General features: G+C 41.9%; 2 protein-coding genes across 2 annotated transcripts; one reads left to right on the top strand and one right to left on the bottom strand.

Annotated features, from left to right (window-relative positions):
* The first annotated feature begins 903 nt into the window (after positions 1 to 903).
* LOC307253677 (transketolase-like) lies at positions 904 to 15,939 on the top strand. The gene is made up of 14 exons (XM_080031804.1): positions 904 to 1,027; positions 2,887 to 3,004; positions 3,567 to 3,680; positions 4,445 to 4,542; positions 7,593 to 7,784; positions 8,323 to 8,441; positions 9,577 to 9,773; positions 10,233 to 10,397; positions 11,170 to 11,326; positions 12,020 to 12,150; positions 12,684 to 12,767; positions 12,941 to 13,034; positions 13,156 to 13,278; positions 15,721 to 15,939. The coding sequence occupies exons 1-14, from the start codon at positions 921 to 923 to the stop codon at positions 15,906 to 15,908; spliced, it is 1,887 nt and encodes a 628-aa protein (XP_079887930.1). The 5' UTR covers positions 904 to 920; the 3' UTR covers positions 15,909 to 15,939.
* Positions 15,940 to 20,638: 4,699 nt separating this feature from the next.
* Positions 20,639 to 26,988, bottom strand: LOC307252914 (uncharacterized protein; the record flags this gene model as incomplete). Its single annotated transcript, XM_080030736.1, has 7 exons — positions 26,719 to 26,988; positions 25,943 to 26,043; positions 22,890 to 22,976; positions 22,365 to 22,512; positions 21,831 to 21,910; positions 21,621 to 21,714; positions 20,639 to 21,048 (listed from the first exon to the last, which is right to left on the bottom strand). Exons 1-7 carry the CDS (start codon positions 26,828 to 26,830, stop codon positions 20,639 to 20,641), a joined length of 1,032 nt encoding a protein of 343 aa, XP_079886862.1. The 5' UTR covers positions 26,831 to 26,988.
* Between the last annotated feature and the right edge of the window lie 73 nt (positions 26,989 to 27,061).

Below are 27,061 nucleotides of genomic sequence, written 5' to 3'. Positions count from 1 at the left end.
TACTGCCACATAGTGCAACTACAAGAAGAGTCCATTAGTATAAAGTGAGACCATCTAAAAGCCTATTAATAGATTATGTGTGTGTATATATTGGATAGATAGGCCTAGATAGTTTTGATGGAAGTGGGCTATATGAATATAAGTCCCTTTGTCATTAACCAAAGAAATACCGACATAATGAGCTGGAATCTATTCCTGAAACTCAAATGTTGCCCTCACTTTGCAGACATACTCTGATCTAGTTTATCTAGGCAGCACCATTCAGACTTAAGGGAATGCGAAGTGCTTTTCAGGGCTATAACAATTAATGTATGTCGTTAAAGAAACGATAAAAATGTATACTTCTGTAATTCATTTAAAATGGTCACAACACTATACATATGTTTTTTTTCACTGTTTAATTTCACTATTAAACACCCTTCAGTCTAAAATTTCCTCTAAAAATTGCAATACAATATGGAGCAAGATGAGGTCGAATTTGGGCGTCCCAGGCGTGTGTGTGTGTGTGTGTGTGTGTGTGTGTGTGTGTGTGTGTGTGTGTGTGTGTGTGTGTGTGTGTGTGTGTGTGTGTGTGTGTGTGTGTGTGTGTGTGTGCGTGTGCGTGTGTTTTGCTGCCTTGGCCTTGGCCGCCTGCTATTGGCTGTGCTGCTGCGTGACCGTTTGGAGAAACTGTAGGCTGCTTTTAGCCAGAGATTAGCCATATTCATAGGCTTTGCTTGCGAACACGCCCCCTCTCTCCATCCCTCCCTCCTGTGTCCCTGTCAGACTCGACAGTGCTTTCTCTCTCTTTTTAACCCCTGCCAGCTTGTGGTGTGCACTCATCGTCTGTATTCTCGGGACTGCACAGCACCGTGGACTTTTAACTCTTTACTCCATTTAACCGACCAAGTGTGTGTGCTCTCCTTAAGTGCATCGGCCAGATGGAGGACTACCATAAACCCGATCAGCAGACGGTGCAGGCGCTCAGGAACATCGCCATCCGTCTCCGGATCAACTCCATCAAGGCGACAACTGCAGCAGGCAGCGGGTAAGAGGAGCAATGTGGAGATATAAAGCATTAATGAGCATTAAAGCATAGTTACTGTCCTTGGCCAGTTGCTATAGGCTATGATTCGTGCACCTGTCTGTTTAAAGGGCAAAGTAGAAACAAGGGCTCGACCATAAGAACTAATTTCCTGATGGACCGACTGAACGCAAAGCTGCAGAGTGGCTATCTTTATTATTTATTTTATTTTCGCGGCAGGATATCAGAATATGAGTTCCATGTATGCTGTAGCGAAAGTGAAAGACGTTACTTGAGGGTTTCTCTGGGCGTAAAACAGCTCAGTACCAACATGCGTTGTGCGCAATTTACGCACTTCTCCTTCTGTCATTTGTGTGTTTGCATTGCACAACCGCCCCTTCAAATCAGTAAAAATGTATTGAATCGCGTTTTGGAGGTGATTTGTAGGTCTGGAATAAACTGATGCAGGTGCACCGGTGTCCCGCTCTCCCTTAACCCTACCTTGCGTACTCTGTGATCCCCGTTACGTAACGGAGGAGGAGCACACACTGGATAGGTAGGTGCATGCTCCCGTGCAATCAGCGGTGCAGCTCGTTGGGAGACGTGGTGCGTAAACGGGGACCTCACCGACACGCTTTTTCCGCCCCCCTGCGTGGTGCGCCGGTGCAGCTTGCAACACCAATGTCTAGTTATAATTGAGTAAAAAATATAAGTCCGGCGAAACGTTTTAAAATAAAATCCGCATTCACAAACGCAATGCAACGTTTGTGGAGTGAACGTTTTTTTTATGAAAATGAACTGCGTTTCTGGTCGCATTTTTCAATATCCAAAGCTGACTAAGAGAGGTTGCATTTCACAGGCCTGTTGTGCTTACCCAATATTTTACTACGTAATGTGTCGTTGATTGCTTTCCTTTGCGTTATAATTCGAGATTATAATTCTCCACTCACTGATTAAAGGTGACAAAGAACTAAGTAAGCTACTTTTCTTTAAGTCAGTGAGACATGCTGCCCATAAAGGATTGTATGAATGAGGGGACTTAAACCCGAAGCACGTCTGTTCCTAGTAACCACAGGACTGAGCTTTAAGTAGCCGACTACAAGTGTGTGCAAAAATGTTAACAAATAAAATTCTGATTTGAAGAACGAAACCTCCACAGAACAAACATGTATCTATCTATCACATTTGTTCTTTTAATTCCAGTCTTTTATCTCAACCAGTATTTGCGTTTCAACAAAATTGTCCATACATCTAACATCAAATCAGATCAGAAAATCCAACTTTTTCATCTCTTGCTGTTTTTGTTTGGCTTTTTACAATTTTTTAAAGATTTGGTCACATTTCCCTTTCCAGGAGAGTAAGGGAAGCATCCCTCACAGAGGTGGCCTGAGTGAGGTATAGTTTGGAAGCAAAGAGGAGAATAACATGCAAGACATAACACTTAACCGTGACCTAATTTTTGGTCTTGAATTGTCTTGATTTTAACAGTTAACATGGACTACAAATCGCATGTCTTTTCTGCTGTATGCATATGTACGTGTGTGGGGGGGAGGGGGGGAGTGGGGGTTTGCGAGACATACTGTACATGTACTTACTCTCTGACCCTGATAAAGTCAGCTGTCTGTCTGTCTGTCTTACATAACTCTCTGAATACAGATGGTCTGGCATGAATTAGCCCACAAGATTGAAGAGTCAAACTCCACTTCTGATTGACACTGTCTCTCTTTTTCTCCTTTTTCTCTGCCCTATTTTTCTCCCTCTGCACCTTTGTGTGTGTGTGTACAGTATGCTCTACTCATGCTCATTGAGCTGGACTGACAACTCATAGGGCAAGTTTAATGTTTGCTCTGATTGCTGATTCTCTCACCATCATTCCTTTGCAGTCATCCCACATCATGTTGCAGCGTGGCCGAGATCATGTCGGTGCTGTTCTTTCATACCATGAAGTACCGACCAGAAGACCCCCGTAACGCCAACAACGACCGCTTCATCCTCTCCAAGGTAACACACACACACACACACACACACACACACACACACACAATATTGAAACATGCACGGACACGAAACACACATTACAATTGAAGTTGTGCTGTTGCTGGATTTCCTGTTACCGGTTTTATCTGATGAATGAGCTCTGAAACAAGATTCAAACTTGAATGGAAATCTTAAGTAGGTAAAACCGTGCTGACAAGTAGTAGAGAGTATTTAATGAGCCATGTTTAACTGTGAGGTTATTAATCATTTGATGTCTGTAAGGTGCCAGAGGCAAATTCTATGTCATGCTTAATTTGACATACACACACACACACACACACAGTATGTGAACTTCTATTCGTTGCTCTCTGGTATTTAGCGGGAAACTCTTCAGCCAGGTGTGTGGGGTAAGGCTCACCTGAGGGGGGGAAAATACAAGTTAGATACATACAAATCTAGATTCTAATAGCCGCCTGTGTTAAATGAGTGTTTGAAAAGCTGTGATAGCAGTTTTAACAATTTCCAGGTTGACAGAATGTGCTCTCACACTGCAGTTTTTTGACCTTTCACGTCTGCCCTCCCCCAGGGCCATGCTGCCCCAGTGCTCTACGCCGTGTGGGCAGAGACAGGCTACCTGAAGGAGAACGAGCTCCTCAACCTCCGCAAGGTGGACTCCATCCTGGAGGGACACCCCGTGCCGGTGAGGGGGCGTTCAGGCCTGCAGGAAAATTCTGCACCTGAAACTCTTTCATTCACAATATACCAACACATATGCATTATTAGGGATACATCTAAACTCTGATATCGCCAATCTTTGGACTAACCCTTTTGACGGCATCTAATAATCTTAAACAATAAATAAAATAAAATAGAACGTGACAAAGGAAATATGTCACTAAATGTAGCCCTACTGGAGCTGACAAATGTGCAGATGTGCAGCCTTTTACAATATGTTCCTTTCAGAAATCTGCAAGAAATGGTTTGAATAGTTCTCACACTGCACTAGGAAAATACAAAAAGCTTTTACATAGAGACTTGAACACACTTTACACAGACGACAAAGCTGTAAGCCGGCAGCGATAGTGACAAAGATGGTGTTGTGTGTGACAGAGATGCTCCGTCCTCGGCTCCTTTCTCCTTCTGCTGCAGACATTAATAAGACACTGTGTGTTCATGAAAAGCCAGACACCAAGACACAACACAGACAGTAGACGCTGTCCTGACAACATGTGTGTTGTCATGTGTTGCTGTTTTTGTTTTGTTTTTCTTTTCAAAAATTTATAATAATCCATCCTCTGTGTTCACAATGCTTTCTGCTTAGTCTGAGTAATATACAATGTTTTTTTGTGTGTGTGTGTGTGTGTGTGTGTTTGTGTGTGTGTGTGTGTGTGTGTGTGTGTGTGTGTGTGTGTGTGTGTGTGTGTGTGTGTGTGTGTGTGTGTGTGTGTGTGTGCGTGCTAACAGAAGCAGCAGTTTGTGGATGTGGCCACTGGATCCCTGGGTCAGGGGCTGGGAGCTGCTTGTGGGATGGCATACACCGGAAAATACTTTGACAAGGCCAGGTAAAACACACAATAAAATAAAAAATAAAACCTCACGCAGAGACACAGAAGCCCAGCTCGCAATCTGCTCACATTAAAGGTAGACGGTATGAAATTACGCATGACATAAAATGTACGCTGTGGCGAGCCACGCTGACATGTGGCATTTCAGCCTGAAGCTTTGGATCCAACCCTACCCGACAGGCCCCGTTCTGGGTTGACATTTAGTCAGCCTCTGATCTTTTTCTACCTACAGATAAGGAAAAATGAGGGGGGTATGTGTATGTGAAAGATTGAAACAATAGATTAACAGGATTTTCACAGCGGTAGTCCTACATCTACCACTGGGCTGAGAGTGAGCGTGGCTGCAGATCAGTCCCTCGTGTGTCTGTCCTTTGTTGCCGTGTCGATCTAGAAAGAGCCATGTGGTTTTTCAGCCCAACAATAGAGTGAGCCCCGTCCTGCCACAGATCACAACGCATTCCATTCCACGTTTTCATAGAAAATGGAAATGATGCATAAAAGCGTTAAAGCTGAACTCTCAATCCCACCAACAAGGTTTGACACAGTTCATTGTGGACAGAATGGACGAGAAATTTAGTTTATTTAATTTTTTTACACACAACAGATGCAGGGAATGCCGCACTTGCTAAGTCTAAGCCGGCCGCCGTTCATATCTCTCGGTCTGCATTCTGTGTGCACTCGATTGCTTCTGCTCTAATAATCACACATGCAAGTGCACAGTTCCTCCCTTGGCTCTCTCTGCATCACCCTTTACCCTTATCCTCTCTCCAAAGAGCATCCCCAAATCCTACTCTTCGATTCCGTTGCATCTATGTACACACACTGTAGATCATATTATATACGCCATGCATGTGATGAGTGTGTGCACAGTGTGTGGTTGTGCGTGCACCAGGGGCGTAGGCGTTTCCCCTGCAATGCTCTGTGCAGCATGTCAAGCTAATTCGCTGCAACGTAGCGGCTCAACGTTCACTCAGATGAGAACTGCTGCACGGTGACTGTATCAACCCTTTCTAAAGGGAAACACACACGTCTCTACACACAACCTATGCCAAGCTAACTCTAAAGGAATTTGTCCATTTTAATGTTATTTCTGGTCAAAGTGAAGCAGAAAGTAGGGTTGAGTGGGAATACCGTATCCCAGGGTATTTAAAAATTGCAACGGTATTCCTTTAATTACTGTCTTTTGTGTAATGTATGCATGTTTATAATAAACATCTTCAGAGTGTGTGTCCCTGTCCAAGCAGCAGGACCAATGCCTGTGTCTATAAAAGTGATGACAGAATTCCTATAAATTATGTAGACCTAGTCGTCAACTAAAGAGCCTGCCAAAAAAGGCGTCCTGTTTAGACATTCTCATACTAGCGCATCAAATGACAGCCTCTTCTCAGGAGGGATCATTAGAAAGAAAAGATGGCAAACTCAAACCAGTTGGTCCTTCCAGAACCAAAATGACATGCAGTGATTTGGTTTGTTTCCTTCTTTTGGAACGTGGGTTGTATTGAGTTACATTTTACCTGACAGTATACCGGGGTAGAATTCTGGGGAAGGTTTCAAGGTATCAAAATGTGGATACCATCCATTTCTAGCAGGAAGTGAATCCAAACAGAGCCCCCATCTTGTCTGACGGTGTGCTTTATTAAAATACGATACATGAACGAACCCGTCGGATACGCTCATCGGCATTGCTGAGACGAGACTGAGTAACTGACACTGTTCATCGTTTCACGCTTGTGTGACTCTGGTCTGCTCTGTCGCTGTAAACCTGAAAATATGACATTATCAGATCAAACACACAGGTTTCCTCCTCACATTCGATCACCATTCGTTTCCAAAGCCGAGAGTTAATGCAACTCTCCACTGAGTGCACTGAGCAGAAGTTACCTTTTCCGTTGATTTTGTGTTTGCGGGGCTTTTGTGTGCTAGTCAGTTTGGGATGTTTTTCAAGAGAAGTATCACCTTGTGTCACCAGAGTTTAGAGACCGTGAATAATAACGCAATAACACAAACTGACACTTTTTTCCTAATGTGGTTCAGTGCATCTGTACGCTTCATTGTAAATACTATACTTCTCATAGGAGAGGACATATTTCAGAAACCGACCTGTTTAACTGGTTTTCCCCCTCCAGCCTAAAATCTCTACCTTTTATCTCTCCCTCGCTATGTCTCCTCCTCAGTGGAATTCCTCCCCTCTTTCTCCTCTCTTTCTCCCCTTCCCCTCTTATTTTTTCACCGTGTGTTTCTCCTTTGTGCTCGGTGGTCGGCATGCGTGTTGTAATGCGACGTGTCTCGGCCGATCTTCCAGCTTTAATGAGAATGTGTCTATTTGACTGGAAAGCTGTCAGGAGTGGTTACGCCGCAGGAGGCAACGAGTGAGGGTGATGGTGTGGTGCAGCGATGGGGGTGGGGTGTGTGTTTTAGGTGTGAGGGTCAGCTGTCACATTGAGCCCCTATAGAAGGAATCACAGGAGAGGGGGGGGGGACTGTGCAGAGAGGGAGTAAGAAGCTGATATGCAAAATTTCAAAAATATCTGTCTTAAGGCTGACTCTGAATAGTCGACAATTTGATGGAAGGAGCCCGATTCGACTGCCGCTGTCACAGTCGAGCAAAATTTGGTTATGATACAATGATTGTTTTGTTACGGCCATATGGGGGTGCTGAATGTCTGATTTTAAAAATAAATTGCTTGGCTTCTCCCAAATAAATCATGATACATTGCCTATTGTGGTATGCATATCAGGCTATTACACTGTTAATAAAAAATGTGAAAATATCTCATGAGCTCTTTCTATCAATCTCCTTAGTGTGTGTGAATGGTGGACTTCAATAGAAGTCGCAATAAAATAAATTATCAAGAAGACAAACTAATTGGGTGTTTCAGCCTCTTTGTCTTATGTTAGAAAAAAGCAGAAAGACGATTAGTCGACCTATAGGCAAGATTCGACCGATCATATTCAACTATGCAAAGACTTTGTCTGGGACACCCCTTATCTGTCTGTATGAGCTTTTAATTGACTGAAAATCATCCAATCTGTGTCTTTGTATGCAGCTACCGGGTGTTCTGCCTGCTGGGTGATGGGGAGATGTCAGAGGGCTCAGTGTGGGAGGCCATGGCCTTTGCCTCATACTACCAGCTAGACAACCTGGTGGCCATCTTGGATATCAACCGCCTGGGTCAGAGCGACCCGGCTCCACTGCAGCACCACGTGGAGAAGTACCAGAAACGCTGTGAGGCCTTTGGGTGAGTGAAGGGCAAGTCAGAGGGGGGGGAGGGGGGTCACATGTTGTGAAGGCACTTAAGAAGAAATTGTGCATCCAAAAGATTAAGTGTGAGATGGGGTGTGTGTGTCCCTGAAGTGCTGAAATGGTTTGACATCTCTCCAGTAATAAATCCAAAGAAGAAAACCAATCAACAACAGCCAGAGAGTAAAGCATTTAAGATATTTGCTGGTTCTGACTCATAAACTGTGCTTCTTTCATATTTTTTAGATAATTGGGTAAATTTACAAAGATTTGAAGACCTTCACCTTAGGGCATTTCTCATTGCTTTTTTCTGAACCAAATTATTTAGCTGTTAATCAAACAAATAATCATCAGATCACTCAATAAAGTCAATATGTACAAAAATCATTAGACACAGTCTTGGGGGTCTTCCTTTTGTTAATATCTTTCAGCATGAAAAACATTGCAACTCTGTGCACACACATTCAGAGACCCAGAATTCATAGCAGCACAATGAAGTAGCAATTCAAGTTTGAAATGTCCCCTCTTTTCCTCAGCTGGCAGGCGATCATCGTGGACGGCCACAGTGTGGAGGAGCTGTGTAAGGTGCTGAGTCAGCCCCGCCACCAGCCACTCGCCATCATCGCCAAGACTATCAAGGGCAAGGGCATCCCAGGTATTCAAGTGATCCACTGTTGAAGTAATGTTCTATATGATTAAGAAAATGTATATTTACTTTATAATACCTAGTGCCAAATTACCTACTTTTGCCATTATCCTATCACTATTTTGTCATTTCTCTATGTTACATTTTAAATTTAAAACTCTCAGTCACATAACATATTTCAAGCAGACAAGGTCAAAGTTATACCAACACACGCCGTGTCTCACAACCATGACATCGGGGCATCTATTGCTGACCTGCTCAAAAGCTTAGTTTCTTAGATGACTAGGTAAAATGGTGACAACTGACTGGAAATAATATATCTGTCAGAAGTTTTCTTAGCTATGGTCAGTGCAGAGGGGCCTCAACTCGCTGTAATCCAGGCAGCGGTTTAGTGCTTTGGCCTGCTGCAGCTCCGTAATCCCTCAGAATGTGTAGGATCCACTTGCAGCAGCAGTGCATTGTGCTAATGTTGTGATAGAAGAGAAGGGGGAGTGTGTGTGTCCACGTGTGTTTCTGAGAGAGAAAGAGACACAAAGAGAAAAAGATAAAAAGGACAGTTGTTATATCATCAAAGTGTGAGTATAAGAGGGGCGTATGTCTTTGTTTACATAAAATGGGGAGGGTTCTTTTAAACCCGTGGCCTCTTAATTTCAGCCTGTTGTGACTCACTGAAGTGAACATTTGTTATTAGTGCGACAGCTGGCCGGGTTTTTTTTTTTTTTTTTTTTACACGTGTTTGCATTTGCACATACATAAATGTGAAGGAGATGAATGCGCAGGATATTGGGAGGAATTTGGTCTGTAGTGTATAAGTACTTGTCCAAATCTTGATCTACACTTCCTTACTATCAAACGCAAATACAAGTCTTCTCCGAATGTCCAATTATGAACACAACCCCCAACTCTTACAGGATAATACTTCATGAGCTTAACTCCACTATTTCATACATGCACACATTATGCAGGAACATTGACCAGGCTAACAGTCAAGTTTTATATTTGGCACAATTTTTTACTTATGAATAGAAACGTTTGTTTTTATAACTTCTGTAATAAAGTTTCATTGTCATGTATTGCACTGTACCAGTTATGGTCTTACTTATTTATTTGCGTGTATGTATTTGTGTGTGTGTGTTCCTTTCAGCGGCTGAGGATAAGATGGGCTGGCACGGTAAACCTCTGCCCAAAGACATGGCCGACAGCATTATCAAGGAGATGCAGGGCCGCATCGTCAGCTGCAACAAGCGCCTCTATCCGGCTCCGCCCACTGAGGACGCCTCACCCGTCAGCCTGCGCAACATCCGCATGCCCAGCGCACCCAGCTACAAAACTGGAGAGAAGGCAAATGTCTTTCATATTCTTAAAAACGCAAATCATTTGGTCTTAAAACAAATACATTTGACTTCAAAGGTAGAGTCAGTGATTCAAGAGGATACTTGTTGTCAAATTCACTTGACACTTTTATTCAGTGAATATCTCCTTACGAATCGTTACCTGTCCGTACTGTGTGTGCCCTGAAAGATACCTGGTGTTAACACACATCCTGTAAACTGGTAATTAAACAAAGGGTATGTAAACAAAGGGGGTCCCAATGTAGCTAGCAACACGCACGTTTACAGAGCTAGGTTGGTGTATTAACATTGGATTTTTTTCCAGAATTGCTGACTCCACCTTTAACAGCTCAACTTCTACGAATAGAATACAACAAGGTTTCAGCTAAACTGCAAGCTTTTGTCAAATATCAGTAAATAATCTATCTTTGCTGATTGTAGTCAATGGTTTGGTTCTCTCTCCATCCAGATTGCTACGAGGAAGGCTTACGGCATGGCTCTGGCCAAGCTGGGCCGTTACAATGACCATGTGGTGGCTCTGGACGGAGACACCAAGAACTCTACCTTCTCCGAGCTCTTCAAGAACGAACACCCCGACCGCTACGTGGAGTGCTACATTGCAGAGCAGAACATGGTAAGAAAGTGAGAGGTTTTGGAGCAGTGTCTGTCCAAACCCGTCAACAAGTACGAGTATATGAAAGTGAAGCAAACATTACAATTACTATACTTCAAAAGTTCAAAGGTATTCAAATCTGTCCAGTTATTTTATTTGAAAAATACAAAAAGAACCAGCCTTGGTTCATGTTAACGTCTTCCATAGTGGCACAGTTCTTTAAAGTTGGATATGGGACTTTACTGTCATATCATCCTTTAGCAGAATAGCAATAACATGACCCCCATAAGGCTATTGAGTTATTATCAGGCCTATTTACAGAATACTTAATGGCTACAGCAGCTACACTAGCAGCTCTATGTTTTGAGCTAAACACTAACACGCTGATGCTAAGCAGGTTTAATATTTACCATACTACCTGTCTTAGATTAGCATGTACGCACGCAACAATTTGCTTATTACCAAAGAGCAAAACACTCTCTTGGTCTCACAAGAAAGTTGAGCTTTTCAAGCGTGTTGCTCAGTTTTGACCTCTTTTGACTCCGTTTTTAATTCATTGCTAGAAGTCCTTTCTGTGCAATGTCAGGAGCTTTGCAGTTATTTAGTCATAAAGCACAGTTTTGGACGAATTGAAATATTGAACTGATGATTTGCCTGCATCTTTCTTGATTTAGCAAAGGAAAACAGCATACTTATTCTACCATATTTTTTCCTTTCAATGTTTCATGTAGTGTAGCCATCACTCTCCTTTCTTCTCACCTCCTTAATTCTCTCTCTTTCTTGTCTCCCGCAGGTGAGTGTGGCGATTGGCTGTGCCGTGCGCGACCGTAACGTGGTGTTCGCAAGCACCTTCGCCACCTTCTTCTCCCGGGCCTACGACCAGCTCCGCATGGCCGCCATCTCCGAGAGCAACATCAACCTCTGTGGCTCCCACTGTGGCGTCTCCATCGGTCAGTTCCTAGGTCCTCTTTGCATGAGTAGTGAAGGGGATGGTTGATTGATGATAACAATTTATGGGGTATCAACATTTCGGTCCGTTGAGCTGTATCTATGATTACTTACACTGTGACCTTGCCTCTCTTCCCTCTATACGTTTTATTTTTTAAGTCTAGTTTGGCACAATTCTGCTTTTGGATTGATTCAGCCCACACATGCATATACAAACAAGTCAAACTGATAAAATTGTTTTTCCAAAATGTGCACAATGCATGTCAAATGAAAAAAAGTAAACCTGAACTAGTCGGTCATTTCTAAACAAGTTTTTCTGTGGAAACAACTCTTTATCGTTTTTATCACATGTGGTTGCTTCTTTACTGCGGCTGCAGTGGGTTGAACCTCTCCTCCGTGTTTTCCCGAATCCTAAAATCCTTTTTTCCCTCCCCATCTCCTCACCTCCTCCGTTACTATGTCGACCACCTTCCTCTCCTGGTACCAGCACTCTTCCTCCTCCCACTCCTCCTCCTCCTTCCCCACTTTCTCCTTCTCCTCCACCTCTTCAGGTACATTGCATGCCCACCTTTCCACACCGAACGCATGCCAGTCTAACAGAATTTTTATTTGCCAGTACTACAGCAAGTACTGGGATTAGACGGGTATAATTATGCGACTGAATTATACCCGTTTTGGTTCCGATATGTGTTTAGGTGAGGACGGCCCCTCTCAGATGGGTCTGGAGGATCTGGCCATCTTTAGAGCCATCCCCACGGCAACCATCTTCTACCCTAGCGACGGTGTCTCCACTGAGAAGGCTGTGGAGCTCGCTGCCAACACAAAGGTACCCATCAACATTAATGAGGGTCCCCAGTGTGACTAGAGACTACCAAAGTATGAGAATAAACAACCCTATCTCCTTTTTATTTACCCCCTCCTTTCTGAAAACCTATGTTCAAAAACCCTAGTCAGATTTGTCTCCCCTTATGACATCATATGATAAGCCACTCCCCCCAATACCAACCTAACAGTACCTCCACCTGTGATGAGCACACCCGAAGATCCCAATCAAAGCAGACTGGGCTTTTTGGAAGGCGGAGCTTAAAAATACAGACTCTAAAATGGAGCATTTTAGACAGAGGCTGAAAAGAGGAGATTTGTGAATGGCACTGTGAGAAATATAAAGGTTTTTCTGGACACTACACCATGAAAACAGTTTCTAGTAGGAAACCAAATTAAGATTTTGAACCTGAAAATTAGCATTATATATGACCTTTGCAGATGTTTGAGGTTAAGAGCAGAGCATAAGCTAGATACGCTCTATCATATTGTGTGAAGAAGTACATACCCATGTGGATCATTTCTGGTTTGTTTCAGGGTGTGTGTTTCATCCGAACAAGCCGCCCAGAGAACAACATCATCTACAACTGCAACGAAGATTTCCACGTTGGCCAGGCTAAGGTGTGTGCGGCAGTGTTTTCCTAATGCCATCCCAGGATTTTTAGAAAGTGAAAATTGATTGATGACATTTAAACATGTCTTTCGATCTCTGCCTTCTTATTGGACTTTTCTTTTTCTCCATCATCGATGATCACAAATGACTAATCTGATTGTTTGTGCATGTTTCCTTACAGGTTGTGTATAAAACTAATGACGACCACGTGACTGTGATTGGAGCAGGAGTGACCCTGCATGAGGCGCTTGCTGCCGCCGAGCTGCTGAAGAAAGGTAGAGAGAGAGGAGTGCAAGAAAAAAAATTAAACAAAACAATAGAAAGTCATTTGTATACGTATATACAGGTCAGTGCGACTGAGGTGCCATATCCACCCTTTTTCTCTCCTCCTTTTAGAGAGAATCAATATCCGTGTGATCGACCCGTTCACTATCAAACCCCTGGACTCCAAGACCATCATTGACAACGCCAGGGCAACCAGAGGACGCATCATCACAGTGGAGGACCACTACTATGAGGGTGAGGAAATAGGAATCAAAATGTACCATCCAAAAGTAACACAAATGTGTCTACAATCCATCCTGCTTCTTTTGTACTTTTAGTCTATGCAATTAAAGGTGGAGTCAGCGACAAAAAGTGATTTTGACAACAAGCATTTCCGAGAATCACTGACTCCACCTTTAAATCAAACAAATTAAACATTTAAAACATCAGTCATTTGAAACCCGATTTGAGAAAGCATAGGGGGAAGGCCATGTCAGTTTGAATTATTTAAGAGCTTTCTAAACCCACTATATTCCTGAAATTATCATTTGATGTTGGTTTGATTTGTTTAGTCCAATTTGCAGATATACTATTATCGTAAAAATGACAGAAATTGTCTTAAATTGCAAGTGAACCGAGAAATCTCAACTCCCAAAAATCTCAAGACACAGAGCATCGCTACATGTTGTCACATACACTTACATTCTGTAACAAGTTTAACATTATACTTTATACCAAGTCCAAGTCATATAGAGCTACATAAAGCTACATTTCCACTACTGAATTTAAGGTTTGCGTCCATTTCAATACTGTAGGACAGTCACATCTGCGAATAGTCCGTGGCAGGCTGTAGGATTATTGCGCAGCTGCTTCTGTGTTTGGGCTGCTTCTGTATGAACTCATAAATAAAATAATGCCCGGAGCAGCAAAGGTCTGTCTACAGATGGAGAAGCTCTAAAAGAGTCCGGAGTCAAAGGAGGGGGGGGGGGGGGAAGGAAGAGGCCTGCACCCAGTATACAGGATGCTGTATGTGGCAGATAATATGGTGGTGGAAGGGTGTGGGTGTGAGAGACGGATATCGAAATTATAGAAAATGGAAAGTAGATTTTTAAATCTAAATACTGCCGATTTTAAATCAGTAGTATATGTAGGGGGAGGGGAGGAAGGAGGGTTGGAGGAGGAGTCGGGAGAGCCTGTCAGGGTTTTTTTATTTCAGCTCCGGCCTTTGGGCTCTCCCTGACCTACATACAGTACCAGCATGACAAAAAACGAGTGTCCTCCCCTCGCTCCCTCCCCCTCTCTCTTTCTCTCTTCTATCATGTTTTTTTAGGGGATTTGTTGTGCTACATGTAGCTACTGTCTCCGCTCATTGAGATTATGTCGGCCTGTTTGCCATTATGATGCCCCTCTCTGCAGATTTGTTGATTAATTTAATTTCATTTTGGGGACAAAGTCGGAAAAATTTAAAGTTCTGATCATGTAAAGGGTATTTGTTTTATTAGTATTTTTTTCTGTATTTTTTGGATAAAGGGTATCTGGGTAATAAAATGTCTACTTTAGACATGGGACGATATGAAGATTTCACTTCATAATTATTTTGGCCACAATAATTGCAATTCACGATATTATCCCAAAAATCTCCAAAATATTCTTAAAACTCTTAAAATGGCTCTTAAACACACTGGAATTAGCTTTACCTTACATCTTGTACCAAATCAGAGAATTAATATAGGACTGTAAATTAGCTTTTTCAAGTCACTCAAGCAAAGATGTGCACAATTATTCCAATAAGGGACATTCACCAAGATTAACATAGGCAATCTTGGGTTTTAAATATTACGATTGGTGATTCAATCTTATAGGCTCTTATCCTTAGTCCACATAGTGTCATTTTAGGTATGATGTCTGAAGTACGCCAACCGACGGGGTTGTTGTAGGTACGGACTGGGGAACATGTAGTGACTTTCTGATCTGCCATCTTTTCATGTCCACTCATGCAGGAGGAATGCTTGATTGCCATTTTGGATTGAGAAGAGAAATGAAAAGTGAGAGAGGAAAAAAGGGGAGGATAGAGTGGAGAGGAGAGTCTTAATGGGGTGATTGAAGCAGGATAGTTAGAAGGTTCAAGGGAGGGCGGGCTTCCCTCCTGTCAGACAGCATCACTTCACTGCAGAGCTCAATCGTTCACTGAGGCTTGACAGATTGAAGATGACAGAAGGGTGGGGATCAGAAGATAGAAGATTTAAGAAAAAATGAAATAAGAGACTTGATTCAAAGACATATTTGTGCGAACTGACTAGGGGTGTAACGATACATTGATATCGATTCATTGGCAAGAGATCGAACAATATCATCACCACGCCCAAACATTGATGCATACTGCCATCTTTATATTCTTTTATTTTGACAAACTCTCTGCACGCGTGTTTGACACTAAATACCACTAAACTAATAGATCGGTTTTTTTATTTAAATATGTGGGAGAGCTCAGAAATAAAATGGTAAAATCATATTTTAGTTTAGTATTTTGTGTAAGCTGAATCGTACCGAATTGAAGTTCTATCGCGGCAGACTTTGTGATATCGACAAATATCGTATCGTTGTCCAATGAATCGATATAAACCGGTGATTGACACCCTTAGAAATGACCCTTTTATTGATAGTCCGGCTAACATCTCTTTTGTTGTGATCTCTCAGGTGGTCTGGGTGAAGCGGTGTGCTCGGCGGTAGTGAACGAGACGGGCTTCACCGTCCAGCGCCTGGCGGTTACCCAGGTGCCCCGCAGTGGAAAGCCCCAAGAGCTGCTGCGGATCTTTGGAATCGACCGCGACGGCATCGCTCAGGCCATCCGCAAGCTGGTCAGCAGCTCCGCCAACGCCAAGTAGGCTAAGGGCGTTGCACCAGTGACAGCGATATATGGTAAAAAGGGACTTCATGGTCAACTTGGTGATCGCCATGGAGACAACAACAAACAAATAAAACCAACACAGGGGGAGGGGGAAGCACTTCTGGCCCACCCACGCTCCCCTCCTCTCCTCCCTAAAAAAAAGTATTCCTTTGAAAACATGAAAAGATAACATGGTTTTTCTCTTTAACTGTCATCAATGTGGTTTTGAAACCCCCAGAATTTTTTGCCCTATCATTTTTGTGAGTTCAGTAAACACACCTCTTCCCCTACACACACACACACACATGTCTAACCCCCTTCCTACCTCTCAGAGAAAGTCTCGGTGCTGCTGTAGTGTATGAGTAAAAGCAGTGAACGTGGTTTGGAGTAAAGTGAAGTCTTTTTATATTTTCCGTGGAACCCCTCTCTCACTTCTTTGGCAGTACGAGTGTGTCAATCCCACCCCACTAGATCTGGCCGGGTGAGACTCTGGTTTGGTCTGTTTGAGCACTGACTGTTTTTAACCCTTTTGACCCTGACTTGGATGGGACTGCTTCGTACCAATAAAGGGATGGTTTCTTCACAAAGTCTGTGTCTGACGTCTTTCTTGGGGGGGGGGGGGGGGGGGGGGGGGGGTGGTCGCATCAAACAAGGCTCAAATTTCAGAATGAAAGCAAGAAGTACAATATTTAAAAACATATATATATCATTCTTTTAGCTTCACATGTTGTACTGCGTTTAATTACAGAAGCAATTAAGCTTTGGTTAATAACGTTCTGCCTTGACTAAATCCATTATTTCTTAAGGCTCACATATTAGGACTCGATATGCTCCCCCTAATCCTGACACCTATGGAAGGGACCCAACATTTTTACTCTAGCTGGCTGCATAACTTTAGTGATTATAACAACAGAAGTTAACAACAATAACCCAAAACACTCCCCAGTCCCAAGTTCAGTGCCACCAACTGGTCAAAATTCATGTTAACTGTTAGCATTTTATTATTCTAACTGTATGAATGCTACCATGCAAATTGCTTTTCAAGCCAACTAATGTTAGAGTTAGCATGTCAAATGAGTATTTTAGCATAATAAGATACAATGTATTAGCATAGCCTCTTCCTCCTAAAAATAAGAGAGCATATTTTAATTTTTAATTGGTAACCACCAATATAGCAGCAAAGCTAATGAGAACATTGAGCCCTGGGATAATTGGAATGACCCCATTGAGTGATGTATATGACAGAAACATTAGGTTTTGGATTTCAAAAGCAGTATTTAGTTTTTCCTACCATCTCTGCCCAATGGTTAAGGACAGTCAGGAAGCAGAAAGTGTCTTGTGGGTCATAAGACCTTAAATATGTATAGTAGCTCAGCCCCACCTTGCTCTTATGTTGGTAATGTTTAGGTGAAAATGCCTTGGTGGCGGGTTTAAGTCTGTAGTAGCCTACTATGGGGTGTGTATATTTAATGTGTTTTAATAATTGAAAATCCGAAAGATTCATGCAGTCTTCGCATATCTAAGTGTGTACGCATATGGGACAGCAAGGGGTGTGTGTGACTGAAAAATATAATATGCGTGAAGTACTTTACAGACAAAAAAAAATTAGACACAACACTTAGAGATAAACATCTCACTCATGTCAAAATGCAGTTGCAATCAAATCTAACAATCCTTTTTCAAAATGTAATTTTTGCAACAAAATGATACAAACATGTACCACTTGAATTACTCTGACACACAGCCAAAACACATTCCTGTACTTTAAACTGAACACTGCTGTCTTTAGTAAATTGTATACCTCTTTCATTTTATCTGGCAGGCTTCTATGAAACATTAAGTACAGTAAACACAAAAATAGAAAGGCCATACAACAACAAAAAACACAACCGAAAGTGTAAATACACTACAGTAGCCTAATTAATACAATGTTGGATTTCTATTACTCATACTCAAAGATCAATAGTTACAGTAACATTAAAGTGCAACAGTCAACTGTTACAGTTCTGTGTGGGAAATTCAAGAACATGATTGCATTTGTTAAGTTTTTATTTAGATACTCTACTGTCATACTGCACAGTCACATCAGAGCTGCATAACATTTACTAAACAGCACAGCATCTATTGTTTTTGTTCAATGAAGAGCACTTACATAATACAACAGGAATAAACTGTATTGTACTGCGCTGCAGAATGATGTGCCACAATGACACAATTAGTGTCTAGTAAAGAAAGTTAAAGATATACCTGTTATCCAGGGTAAATGTCCGTGTAATGGATGCTACCAGGTAGCTACTGAGGTTGGGCTGCGCTCTCTTTGTTCTCGTCCTCCTTCTACTCCTACTCATCTCTCTCTTCTCACAAAAGGGAGCTGCCTGCCAGAGCACTCCTGGTATTGCTGGGTCTCTGGCTTAGTGGTGTTCACTTACTATGGGGTTTTCATGCGTTTGTTTGTGGGTTGCCAGTTTTAGGTAAATGTTTTTTAATTTATTTAATAGAAACGTTTCCCAATGATTGTAAGATTTCATTCTTGGAAAAAAAGCATCAAATGTAAGAAAAGGTTTTTAGTTTTCTGTAAGTGCAGAGCAGAAAATGTGTTTGAACTTTTGGTGCTTTTGTACGGAAGCCATGAACAGCCTTCTGTCAAATATTTTTTAATGCCATGATCTCATGATAACAGGTTAATTATTTGCTTTTCACAATAAAACTCAATTTTTTTTTATCAAAATTAAAATGTATTTGTGATCAGGATATAACAGCATTTAATAAAGTATTAGCGGTAATAAGAAGTAACCTATTGTTTTTCTCTATCAAGAAAAAAACAAGATCCGTTTTCTTAAGATCACAAGATAATGAACTCATTATCACAGGGATTTTGCATTGAAAAATAATTGCAAGCGCAGTCGTTCTTGGCTTCTGTTCCTATGGCTACAAAAGCTAAGGTTTAGATGCTTTTGTCTAAGCAATCACTTTCAGTGCAAGAGAAATTGGCAAAAACTATAAACACGGATTTTCAAGCTATTCAGTCGGATGAACCTAGTAATTATAAAAACGTATTGGAACATCTAGCCTTATTAAACCTAATTTTAATTTAGAAAATAAAAATCAACAAAATAAGGTGAAAAAGGGTACTTCATATACGTATGCCCAAAGGGTCATTTCACCGGACTGCTAACACGCTTTAAGCAGTAGTTTTACATCTTTCTAAATGTGTGTGCATTTAAAGTGGAGCTTACATATGCAGAACTACAGTAAGATCCTCTCCATGCATGCTGTACTGAATGGACTCCAGCTGGTGAAAAGACCACAGCAGATTAGATGTGATATTTGGGGCGCCCTTTTCACCTCAATCCTATAGCGCAGCAGGGGCTTGTCTGGCTTTAGAGGTAGCCAGTATGTGTCAGCTGTGAGTGTGTGTGAGGGTGAAAAGTAAAATGGACTGACAGATGTGTATGTGTGTGTGTTTGTGTATACGTTCAGTGTTCACACACTGCAGTTGCTGGGAGTTCAAACAGGCTGGGCATCTCTTTCCGACTGCCATCTAAGCATCTGTCAGTGTATCTGTCAATCTGTCGTGTGGATTCTGCTCAACTAATGCACAGCCAACCAACACACACACACACACACACACACAATATAGAACATACAAATACATGTGGAGTGGCTCACACACCTCCTGTCATACTTAATTGCTGCTGCTTCAGCGGCTTCAAAACTGCATACAAACATGCTAAGACATATTAAAACATGCTCCCGGCACACACAGATGACTTAATTACATGTAGCCCATACATTAAAAAACACACGCTAATTATGCACTCAGCAATTGAAACAATTAAAATGACCCAGACATTCCAGGCTGTCAAACTCTTAACCATTCATACAAATATGCTTTGAGTGAACTCTGCATAATGAAGGGAACTAATATTTCTGTAATATTTGTGTGTATACTTTATCGCTTTCTCGACATATACAGTGGCAGACAGTGCTACAGGGTTTCCCACTTACTTCCACCTCACTGAGCCCCCGCCCCCTCGATACACACACGCCATCAGTCTACCTCCTGGCAAGTTCCTCAGACACAAAGGAATATCAATGAACAGTGCATTGTCTATATATTTATTTATCTACTGCTGATACATTTGGGACAACACTTATACATATAACAATACATAATCAAGGGTGTTTTTAATTCATAAAAATGTATTCAACTCAACTTTCAGACACCAGAAAATATAGAATGATATATTTAAATTGTTTTGGACTGAAGTGAGAATGCACTCTCTCTTAATTCTATTACAAAAGGACTTACAAGTCACATCAATGTAAACAAGTCACATAACTTTGTTTGTGCATCTGTTTTCAAGTCTGAGTGAGAAGCTTTTCTCCCAAATTAAAAAAGCACTTTGGCAGCATGAGCATGTTCTGTTTAACTACACTTTGTATGAGGCACATAGCCTAATCTTCATAAGCTGAATAAAAGGAGCAATAAAGTGAAGTTACTGAATGCTCTTTAGAACATTTGACAGAGCTGCAGCTAGTCTTTGTGGTCGGGAAACTCATTTTGATCAAAATCAGGGAAAAGTGCGACAAATTCTAACGGAGATCGGAAATTAATTTCATCAGCAGTTGCATCATTTTATTGTTCCCCCTCACCCCATCTGTCACATCCAGTCAGTCAGTCATCCCCTGCCCCACCCCTCCCTCCACCCTCCACCCTCCTCCCCTTCAGCTCCTGTACTCATCCCCACAGTCCCCTATCAGCGCCATGAGGTCCCTGGAGCGCCGTGTCACTGCCTCGATGGCGGAGTGATCTTCCGCCGTGAGAAGGAGGTCTGGGCTGCAGCTACGCACGCTGTCAGAGATGTGTTGCCCCGCCCCTGCGACGCCCAGCCTACAGCCCACGATGACCCCGCCCACTGCGGGCCGATCCAGCACATAGCGCGTCGCCACGCTGGCCACCGAGCAGCCCTGTCTCCTGGCAGCGGTCTCCAAGGCGACGAGGAGCTCCTGGAACAGTCTCCAGCCGCCCCACGAGTCGATCACGTTCTTGTACTTAGAGAGGGAGGCGGTGTCCAGCTCTGCCCTGGATTTGGGCTCCGCCTTCCCCACATAGCGCTCTGAGAGCAGACCGCCAGCTGAGAGCATGGGAAGGGATGGATGAAAAAGATGGTGAAAAGAGGGATGATGGAGGAGAGAGGCAGACGGAGAAAGTTAAAAACGTGTCGGCGAGTGTGGTAGAAGAGGGTAAGAGGAGGAATAGGGGAGGGAGTGAGAGAAAAGATGAGATGGAGAGGAGGAAGTGGTTGAAGCGAGGGAAGGTAGAGCGATAAAAAACAAAGAAGAAAAACAAAGAAGGGTAAGGGGAAGCAACGGATGGGAAAACAGGGCAAAGATGGAGACCATTGAGGACGGTAGGGCGATGGGATGCACAGTTGGAGCAAAATCCATGAAGGGGGAGGGCAGAGGAGGAGGATGTAACGTCACCGCGACCTACTCCATTTTAGAAACCCACCATTTTACATCTTTACACTATAAAATGATATCACCATGAATGATGTTCACCATACATGTTGCAGCTTACAGCTGTAGACATGAGATAAATCTTTGCAATTGCTCTTGTGGAGTGATGTTCATTTATTTAAGTCAAGCAAATAAAGACGTTCATATACAACAAGTGCATTTTTTTAAGAACATTTTTGCATCTTACCCAGGGTGCCATAAGTGAGGAGCTGAATGTTGTTGGCAAGACAGAATTGCTCCATCCTCGCCGCAGGTCGCTGGTCAATCAGAGAGTACTGAACCTGCATGATGGTCACATTGAATATAGGGTTAACAGATGAACTGAAGGAGTAGAAGAGGGCACAGACAGACATCATGGGAGTCTGATGGGAAAACACGGGCGGAGGAGTGGTGTTACCTGGTTGCTTGAGATGCGGATGCCTCTGTTGGTTATCTCCTCCAGCCTCTGTGTGTCGAAGTTAGTGAGGGCGAGCTCTCCTGAAGGGAAAACAGAAAAGATGTCCATTTTAATTAAATAGAGTTTGAAGATCCAACAGCAGCTTGACAAAACATTCTCAATACAAGGTCCAGTTGGTGTTTCTATAGCTTTCAACTACCCCTCATGGCCTTCTTCAGTGGATGGAGTTGTCACTGTAGTTGTGTTCAGGTGTAAGTGGAGCTTGTGTTAATAAGATCCATATTGACTCCAAAAGCAGTCAAGAGCTCTGACAAAGAAGCAATTCAGAATGCACTCATTTATGCAGCCAATAAAACTGTAAAATGCTTTATTATAACACCGATATATTTTGGATAAGTCGTTATCAGACAGCGAATATATCGCTCAAGAATAATATGTGTGTGTATAACTGTATAGAATTTAAACGTAAACTGAAGTGTTATTTTTGGCTCTTCTCTTAGCCTTAGAGAGTGTATTGTGCACAGTCACACGTACGTATAACTCCCTCCTGCTGCAGGTCAGACAGGTGTCCTAGTGCGTCCAGGTATCGTTTGTCTCTGTAGTCCCACCAGTGGAACTGAACACAGTCCAGAAAGTCCACCTGCATTCGGGTCATGGAGTGTTGCAGTGCCTTCTCCACCACCTGCACACAGAGAGAAACACTTATACTATACTATTTTAGTAGTACAGTTATAGTGGTCCTTTAATCTTTGTTTAGTTTCAAATTTACAAAGCAAACCATCATGTTTAAGTGCACATGAAACCACAAACTAAATCTGATCACTAACGATGTGAGGTTGAAATTTTGGGTGAATTGTTTCCACAGTAGAAATCTCATGGATCAAAAGGACAGAAGAGGAACAAGTTAATGGGACTCATACTAACTGAGGATTTTCTATGTAGCTTTAAATTTGTGCAGTAGACCGGCATGGTGATTGTCCACGTTTAATAAAAGAGACACACTGCTCTCTAGTGGATAAAACTGTCCCTCTTGTCTTGACCAATTTTACAGCGGCTCACCTTGCGATCCATTGGTCCTGGTCTGGGCACATACTTGGTCAAACTCTGCACAGCTGGGATGTCCTTCCCCGACAATGTGCTCTTCAGCTACACATCACACAAAGAAATGTATAATTACAAACATGAATGGAGATCAGTCTTGTTTCTGTAGTTAGAACTTTTCTGTTATAGTCTATATTTAGCATGCTTTATATCTATATATCTTGCTGATTGTTTGATTCATCACAATAGTTTTTTTTACTATTTTATTGCTACAAATAGAGCAAACATTTTCAATTATTCTAGCCAAAAGAATCACGATTTACAATAATAATATCCAGATAAACTTTAAAGTATTCATGAAACTCTTAAAACGGCTCTAAAACATACTGTTAAAAAAACATTTCTGTTGCATCAGACAGGACCCAAATGTTTGCCAGTAAAATACAATAAAAAAAAATTGGGGGAGATGCAAGGTGCTATCCGGGAATAACTGGAAAGACACAGCTCCCCCTTTAGGCAAAATAAATCAAGAAATCATTCAACGGTTCTTCATGAGCCAGCCAGACAGCTTTTTCTAAGTCACTGAAGTGAGTACATTACCAATTATCCCAATAATCAACATATTGTGAGTGTTATTTATCGTGATTCATGCTCAATTATATATCCTCTGATCCCTTGTTAAGAAATACCTGTTGTTCAACTAATTGTAGCAGTGACAAAGAGCCTGGAAAGCATGTGTAATGAGATCAAATGCGCGACAGAAAGAAACGCGGGTTGGTTGAGAAAAGCACTCTGTTTCTCTGCACATTATTCCAGGTGAGTGGCTGAGACAACGGTCGATACCATTAGACTGTCACAGCATGTCAGCCACAAGACATCAGAGCCGCGCTGGGAGAGGGAGGGAGGGTGTGTGTGCAGGGCCGACGGACTGCGGGGGAAAGTGCGACAGTCACGGGGGGGCCCAAGGCAGAGGGGGGCCCATCAGAAAAAAAAATCTTTTTTTTTTTCGTTTTTTCTTTTAAGCTGAATGTGGGGCCCCGATCTTCGAAGGCCCTGAACAATGCCATTCCAAAAAAATAAATAATTGACTGGCTCATGATAGGCCCCTGACCCTTGCAAGGAGATCAGGGGCCTGCGCATGACTAAGGCATGTGTGCGGGACAGTAAGCAGGAGCAAGCCGACATTGAATTGAACTTGTGGCGAAAATAAACGCAGCGATGTTTCTATGGGGATATTTAGCTGTACAGATATAAGTGCTGGCAAAGCTAGAACAGTTTAAGACTCCACATCACTGTGGCAACACAACCTATCTATCCGCTCAGACAGTGCAAAGAAAAGTCTGATAAATACATGAGAGTGATGGCCCAGGCAAGTTTCAGTAAGTTTAAAGAAGTGCCACACTGTTACTGTCTTTGAAATGCATTTAGACATTTTAAGGGGAAAACACATTGTATTTATTATTTCAACTATTGAGTTATTTGTAGAACAGCATGCTAGTGTAGGACAAGAAGATTGATTTTCTGAATTTTCAATGCTGCTTTATTTTTATGTTTTAAATTGGGAAAGACATGTTCCAAAACGACCAATAACCTTTGTATTTAAAAATAAATCAAGCAAGTATGCTAATAATAACCATTAATGAATTATAGGCTATCGCATCACAGTAGGCCTATTGTCCAGAATAATCACAGCCCCCCATCCATAAAGGAACTTTAAAAAGTTGAATTTGCACTTGTTGTGCATACACAAGTGTATGGTCTATTATTTGTATTTAGTGTGTCTGCATAGCATTGCACCAAAACAGTAGAAGTTTTCTTTAATTGTGTTTTGTACTGTCCGTAAAATTTTACCTGCACATAGCAAACAAAATTGCACAACTGTAAGGTCAGTGTCTGTTGTATTCAAATAGACAGTTGTTTATTTCTATAGTGCGCATTGGCATCTTTGAGCAAAATACCCCCAACATTTTTGCCGTGGCGCGTTGCGCCGCACCTCCTGTGACCCTGGCCAGTGACCACCTTGACTAAGGCATTTCTGGGGGAAACACCGGTAAAAGTAATGATTTGGTCATTCCTGAAATAAATGTATTGTGGAGTTGTCTGGCTCTGAGAGCCATGTGTAATGTAAGACCGCCTTTCAGGGGGCCCATCAGGACTTTTTGTATAGGGGCCCAGAATTTGGTGCTACGCCCCTGTGTGTGTGTGTGTGTGTGTGTGTGTGTGTGTGTGTGTGTGTGTGTGTGTGTGTGTGTGTGTGTGTGTGTGTGTGTGTGTGTGTGTGTGTGTGTGTGTGTGTGTGTGTGTGTAAAAGAAAGCATTAGCTACTTCTCATGCTGCTGTGCCTGCAGTGAGAGAGCAGGTTCAGTTTCTGAAGCTATGTGGAACAGTCACAAGTAGCTGGATGGCAAACATCAATAACCAAGCAGGACTGAAGTTACAGGAACAAACGACTGAAGAGAAACTGTTAATCCATCACACTTACCTCAGTTACATGATTAAATAATACATTTTGCTCTTAACAATGTCAGTTACATACAAAAGTACATGAAAATGTTTAAAGGTTTACGCTCTGCCACTTGCCTATATGAGTATAAGTTTATAAGTAATATAAATATTTGTTATATATTTCTTGCTTTACTTTCTGTCTCCTTGAAAATGTCATTCACACACACACACTATCATCAACAGTGAAAGATATAAATTCACCACATCTAATCCACTCCAGTATTCACGTTATAAACCATGGAGTAGGATTAATCCCACATTTACAACATAAAGATAAGAAAATTGTACAATGTTTCACCTGTTTAACCCAAACACCCAGGTTTATCTTGAATTCCATACAACCAAACTCAATGCCATTATTCAAAGTTGCATCACCCATTTTAGCCACATCATCGTACCTTCTGCCTCTATAATCATAATAATGTCACAGGTTGAAAAGATGTAAACTGACCAGACAAGCATGTTAGACTGACCCAGTGTGCAGGTTAAGTTTTTAGCTAATCACACTTGCTCACTATACCCAAAAGTTTTACAGCTTGAAAACATGTAGGTTGGTATTTGTGTACCTGGCTGTTGAACTGTCCAAATATTTCCTCTGCAGGCCCATATATGTCTGCCATGTCAAATGTGGTCAGACCTGCGTCAACGTAGTTCTGCATGGCCTCCACTGGAGAGACAAGAGGGATGCATTCATGGAAGAAATATATATAATTATTTAATATAACTACTACTTTTATTAACAATATGCAATAGGTAGAGAGAGGGTAGTTGGCAAAATCTCAATGTTTCAATTCTGATGTTCAAATTAATTATAGTGTAGGCCTATATAGAAATAGGCCGATAAGTGGCATTTTGAGATGAATGAGGCCAGTTAAAAAAAATAAAACAGTAAATGTTAGTGATTTCCTTTCTATTTAAATCATTACAGATGGCTGGACGGAGCCAACACCAGGGAATGCCATTGCAATAGACAATGCACATTTTTAATTTCATGTATTTTTCTGTCTACATTTCTTTAATAAATGTTCATTTAACGTAGTTTGATTCTCATTTGAAATTATTCTTTAATTGTATTTATCAAATGCAACGATACGGGCATTATATGAGCCACCAAATTGCTCTCTAAATATCTGCATCGCCATTGAAACCCCCATATCGGTCGACCACACGTTCTAAATGTTTTCCTGAGATAGTTCAAACATTTATATGTATAACTCTGGTCTGGTACAATTATCCTTGACGTTAAATAGCCAACCAGTGCAGTTTAAGATAACGGGTTATAAAATATTTTTAATAAACATTTCTCTGCAATATTGATTTAATATCTGGGTGCATGTTGGACCTGCTTTGGCTGTATTCACCGCTCCGTGGGCCCCGGACACCTGCCACATCCCGTTGATGATCCGGCATATCTCCAGCCCTCCGGACAGTTTGACTGTGGGCACCCGAGACATCCTGATGCCAGCGCCGGGTTACTGCTGTTACAAGCGGCTTGCAGGTTGAGTTGAACAAGCTAAACTATAACGTTATTAACCTGTCTGATACTGCAGCGTATAAACATTCAAAACTGCTGCAACAGACCTATTCACTTCACTTTCCTTCGAGACGTATACAAACCACAGACAGTCCACTTCGGAGGACAACAAGTTACAAAAGTGTTTGCGTAAGTGCATTACAAAAGACAC

This window comes from Ammodytes marinus, assembly GCF_949987685.1.
Source record: "Ammodytes marinus genome assembly, chromosome: 7".
Taxonomy (NCBI): Eukaryota; Metazoa; Chordata; class Actinopteri; order Uranoscopiformes; family Ammodytidae; genus Ammodytes; species Ammodytes marinus.
This window is presented reverse-complemented; position numbering and strand designations above follow the sequence as displayed.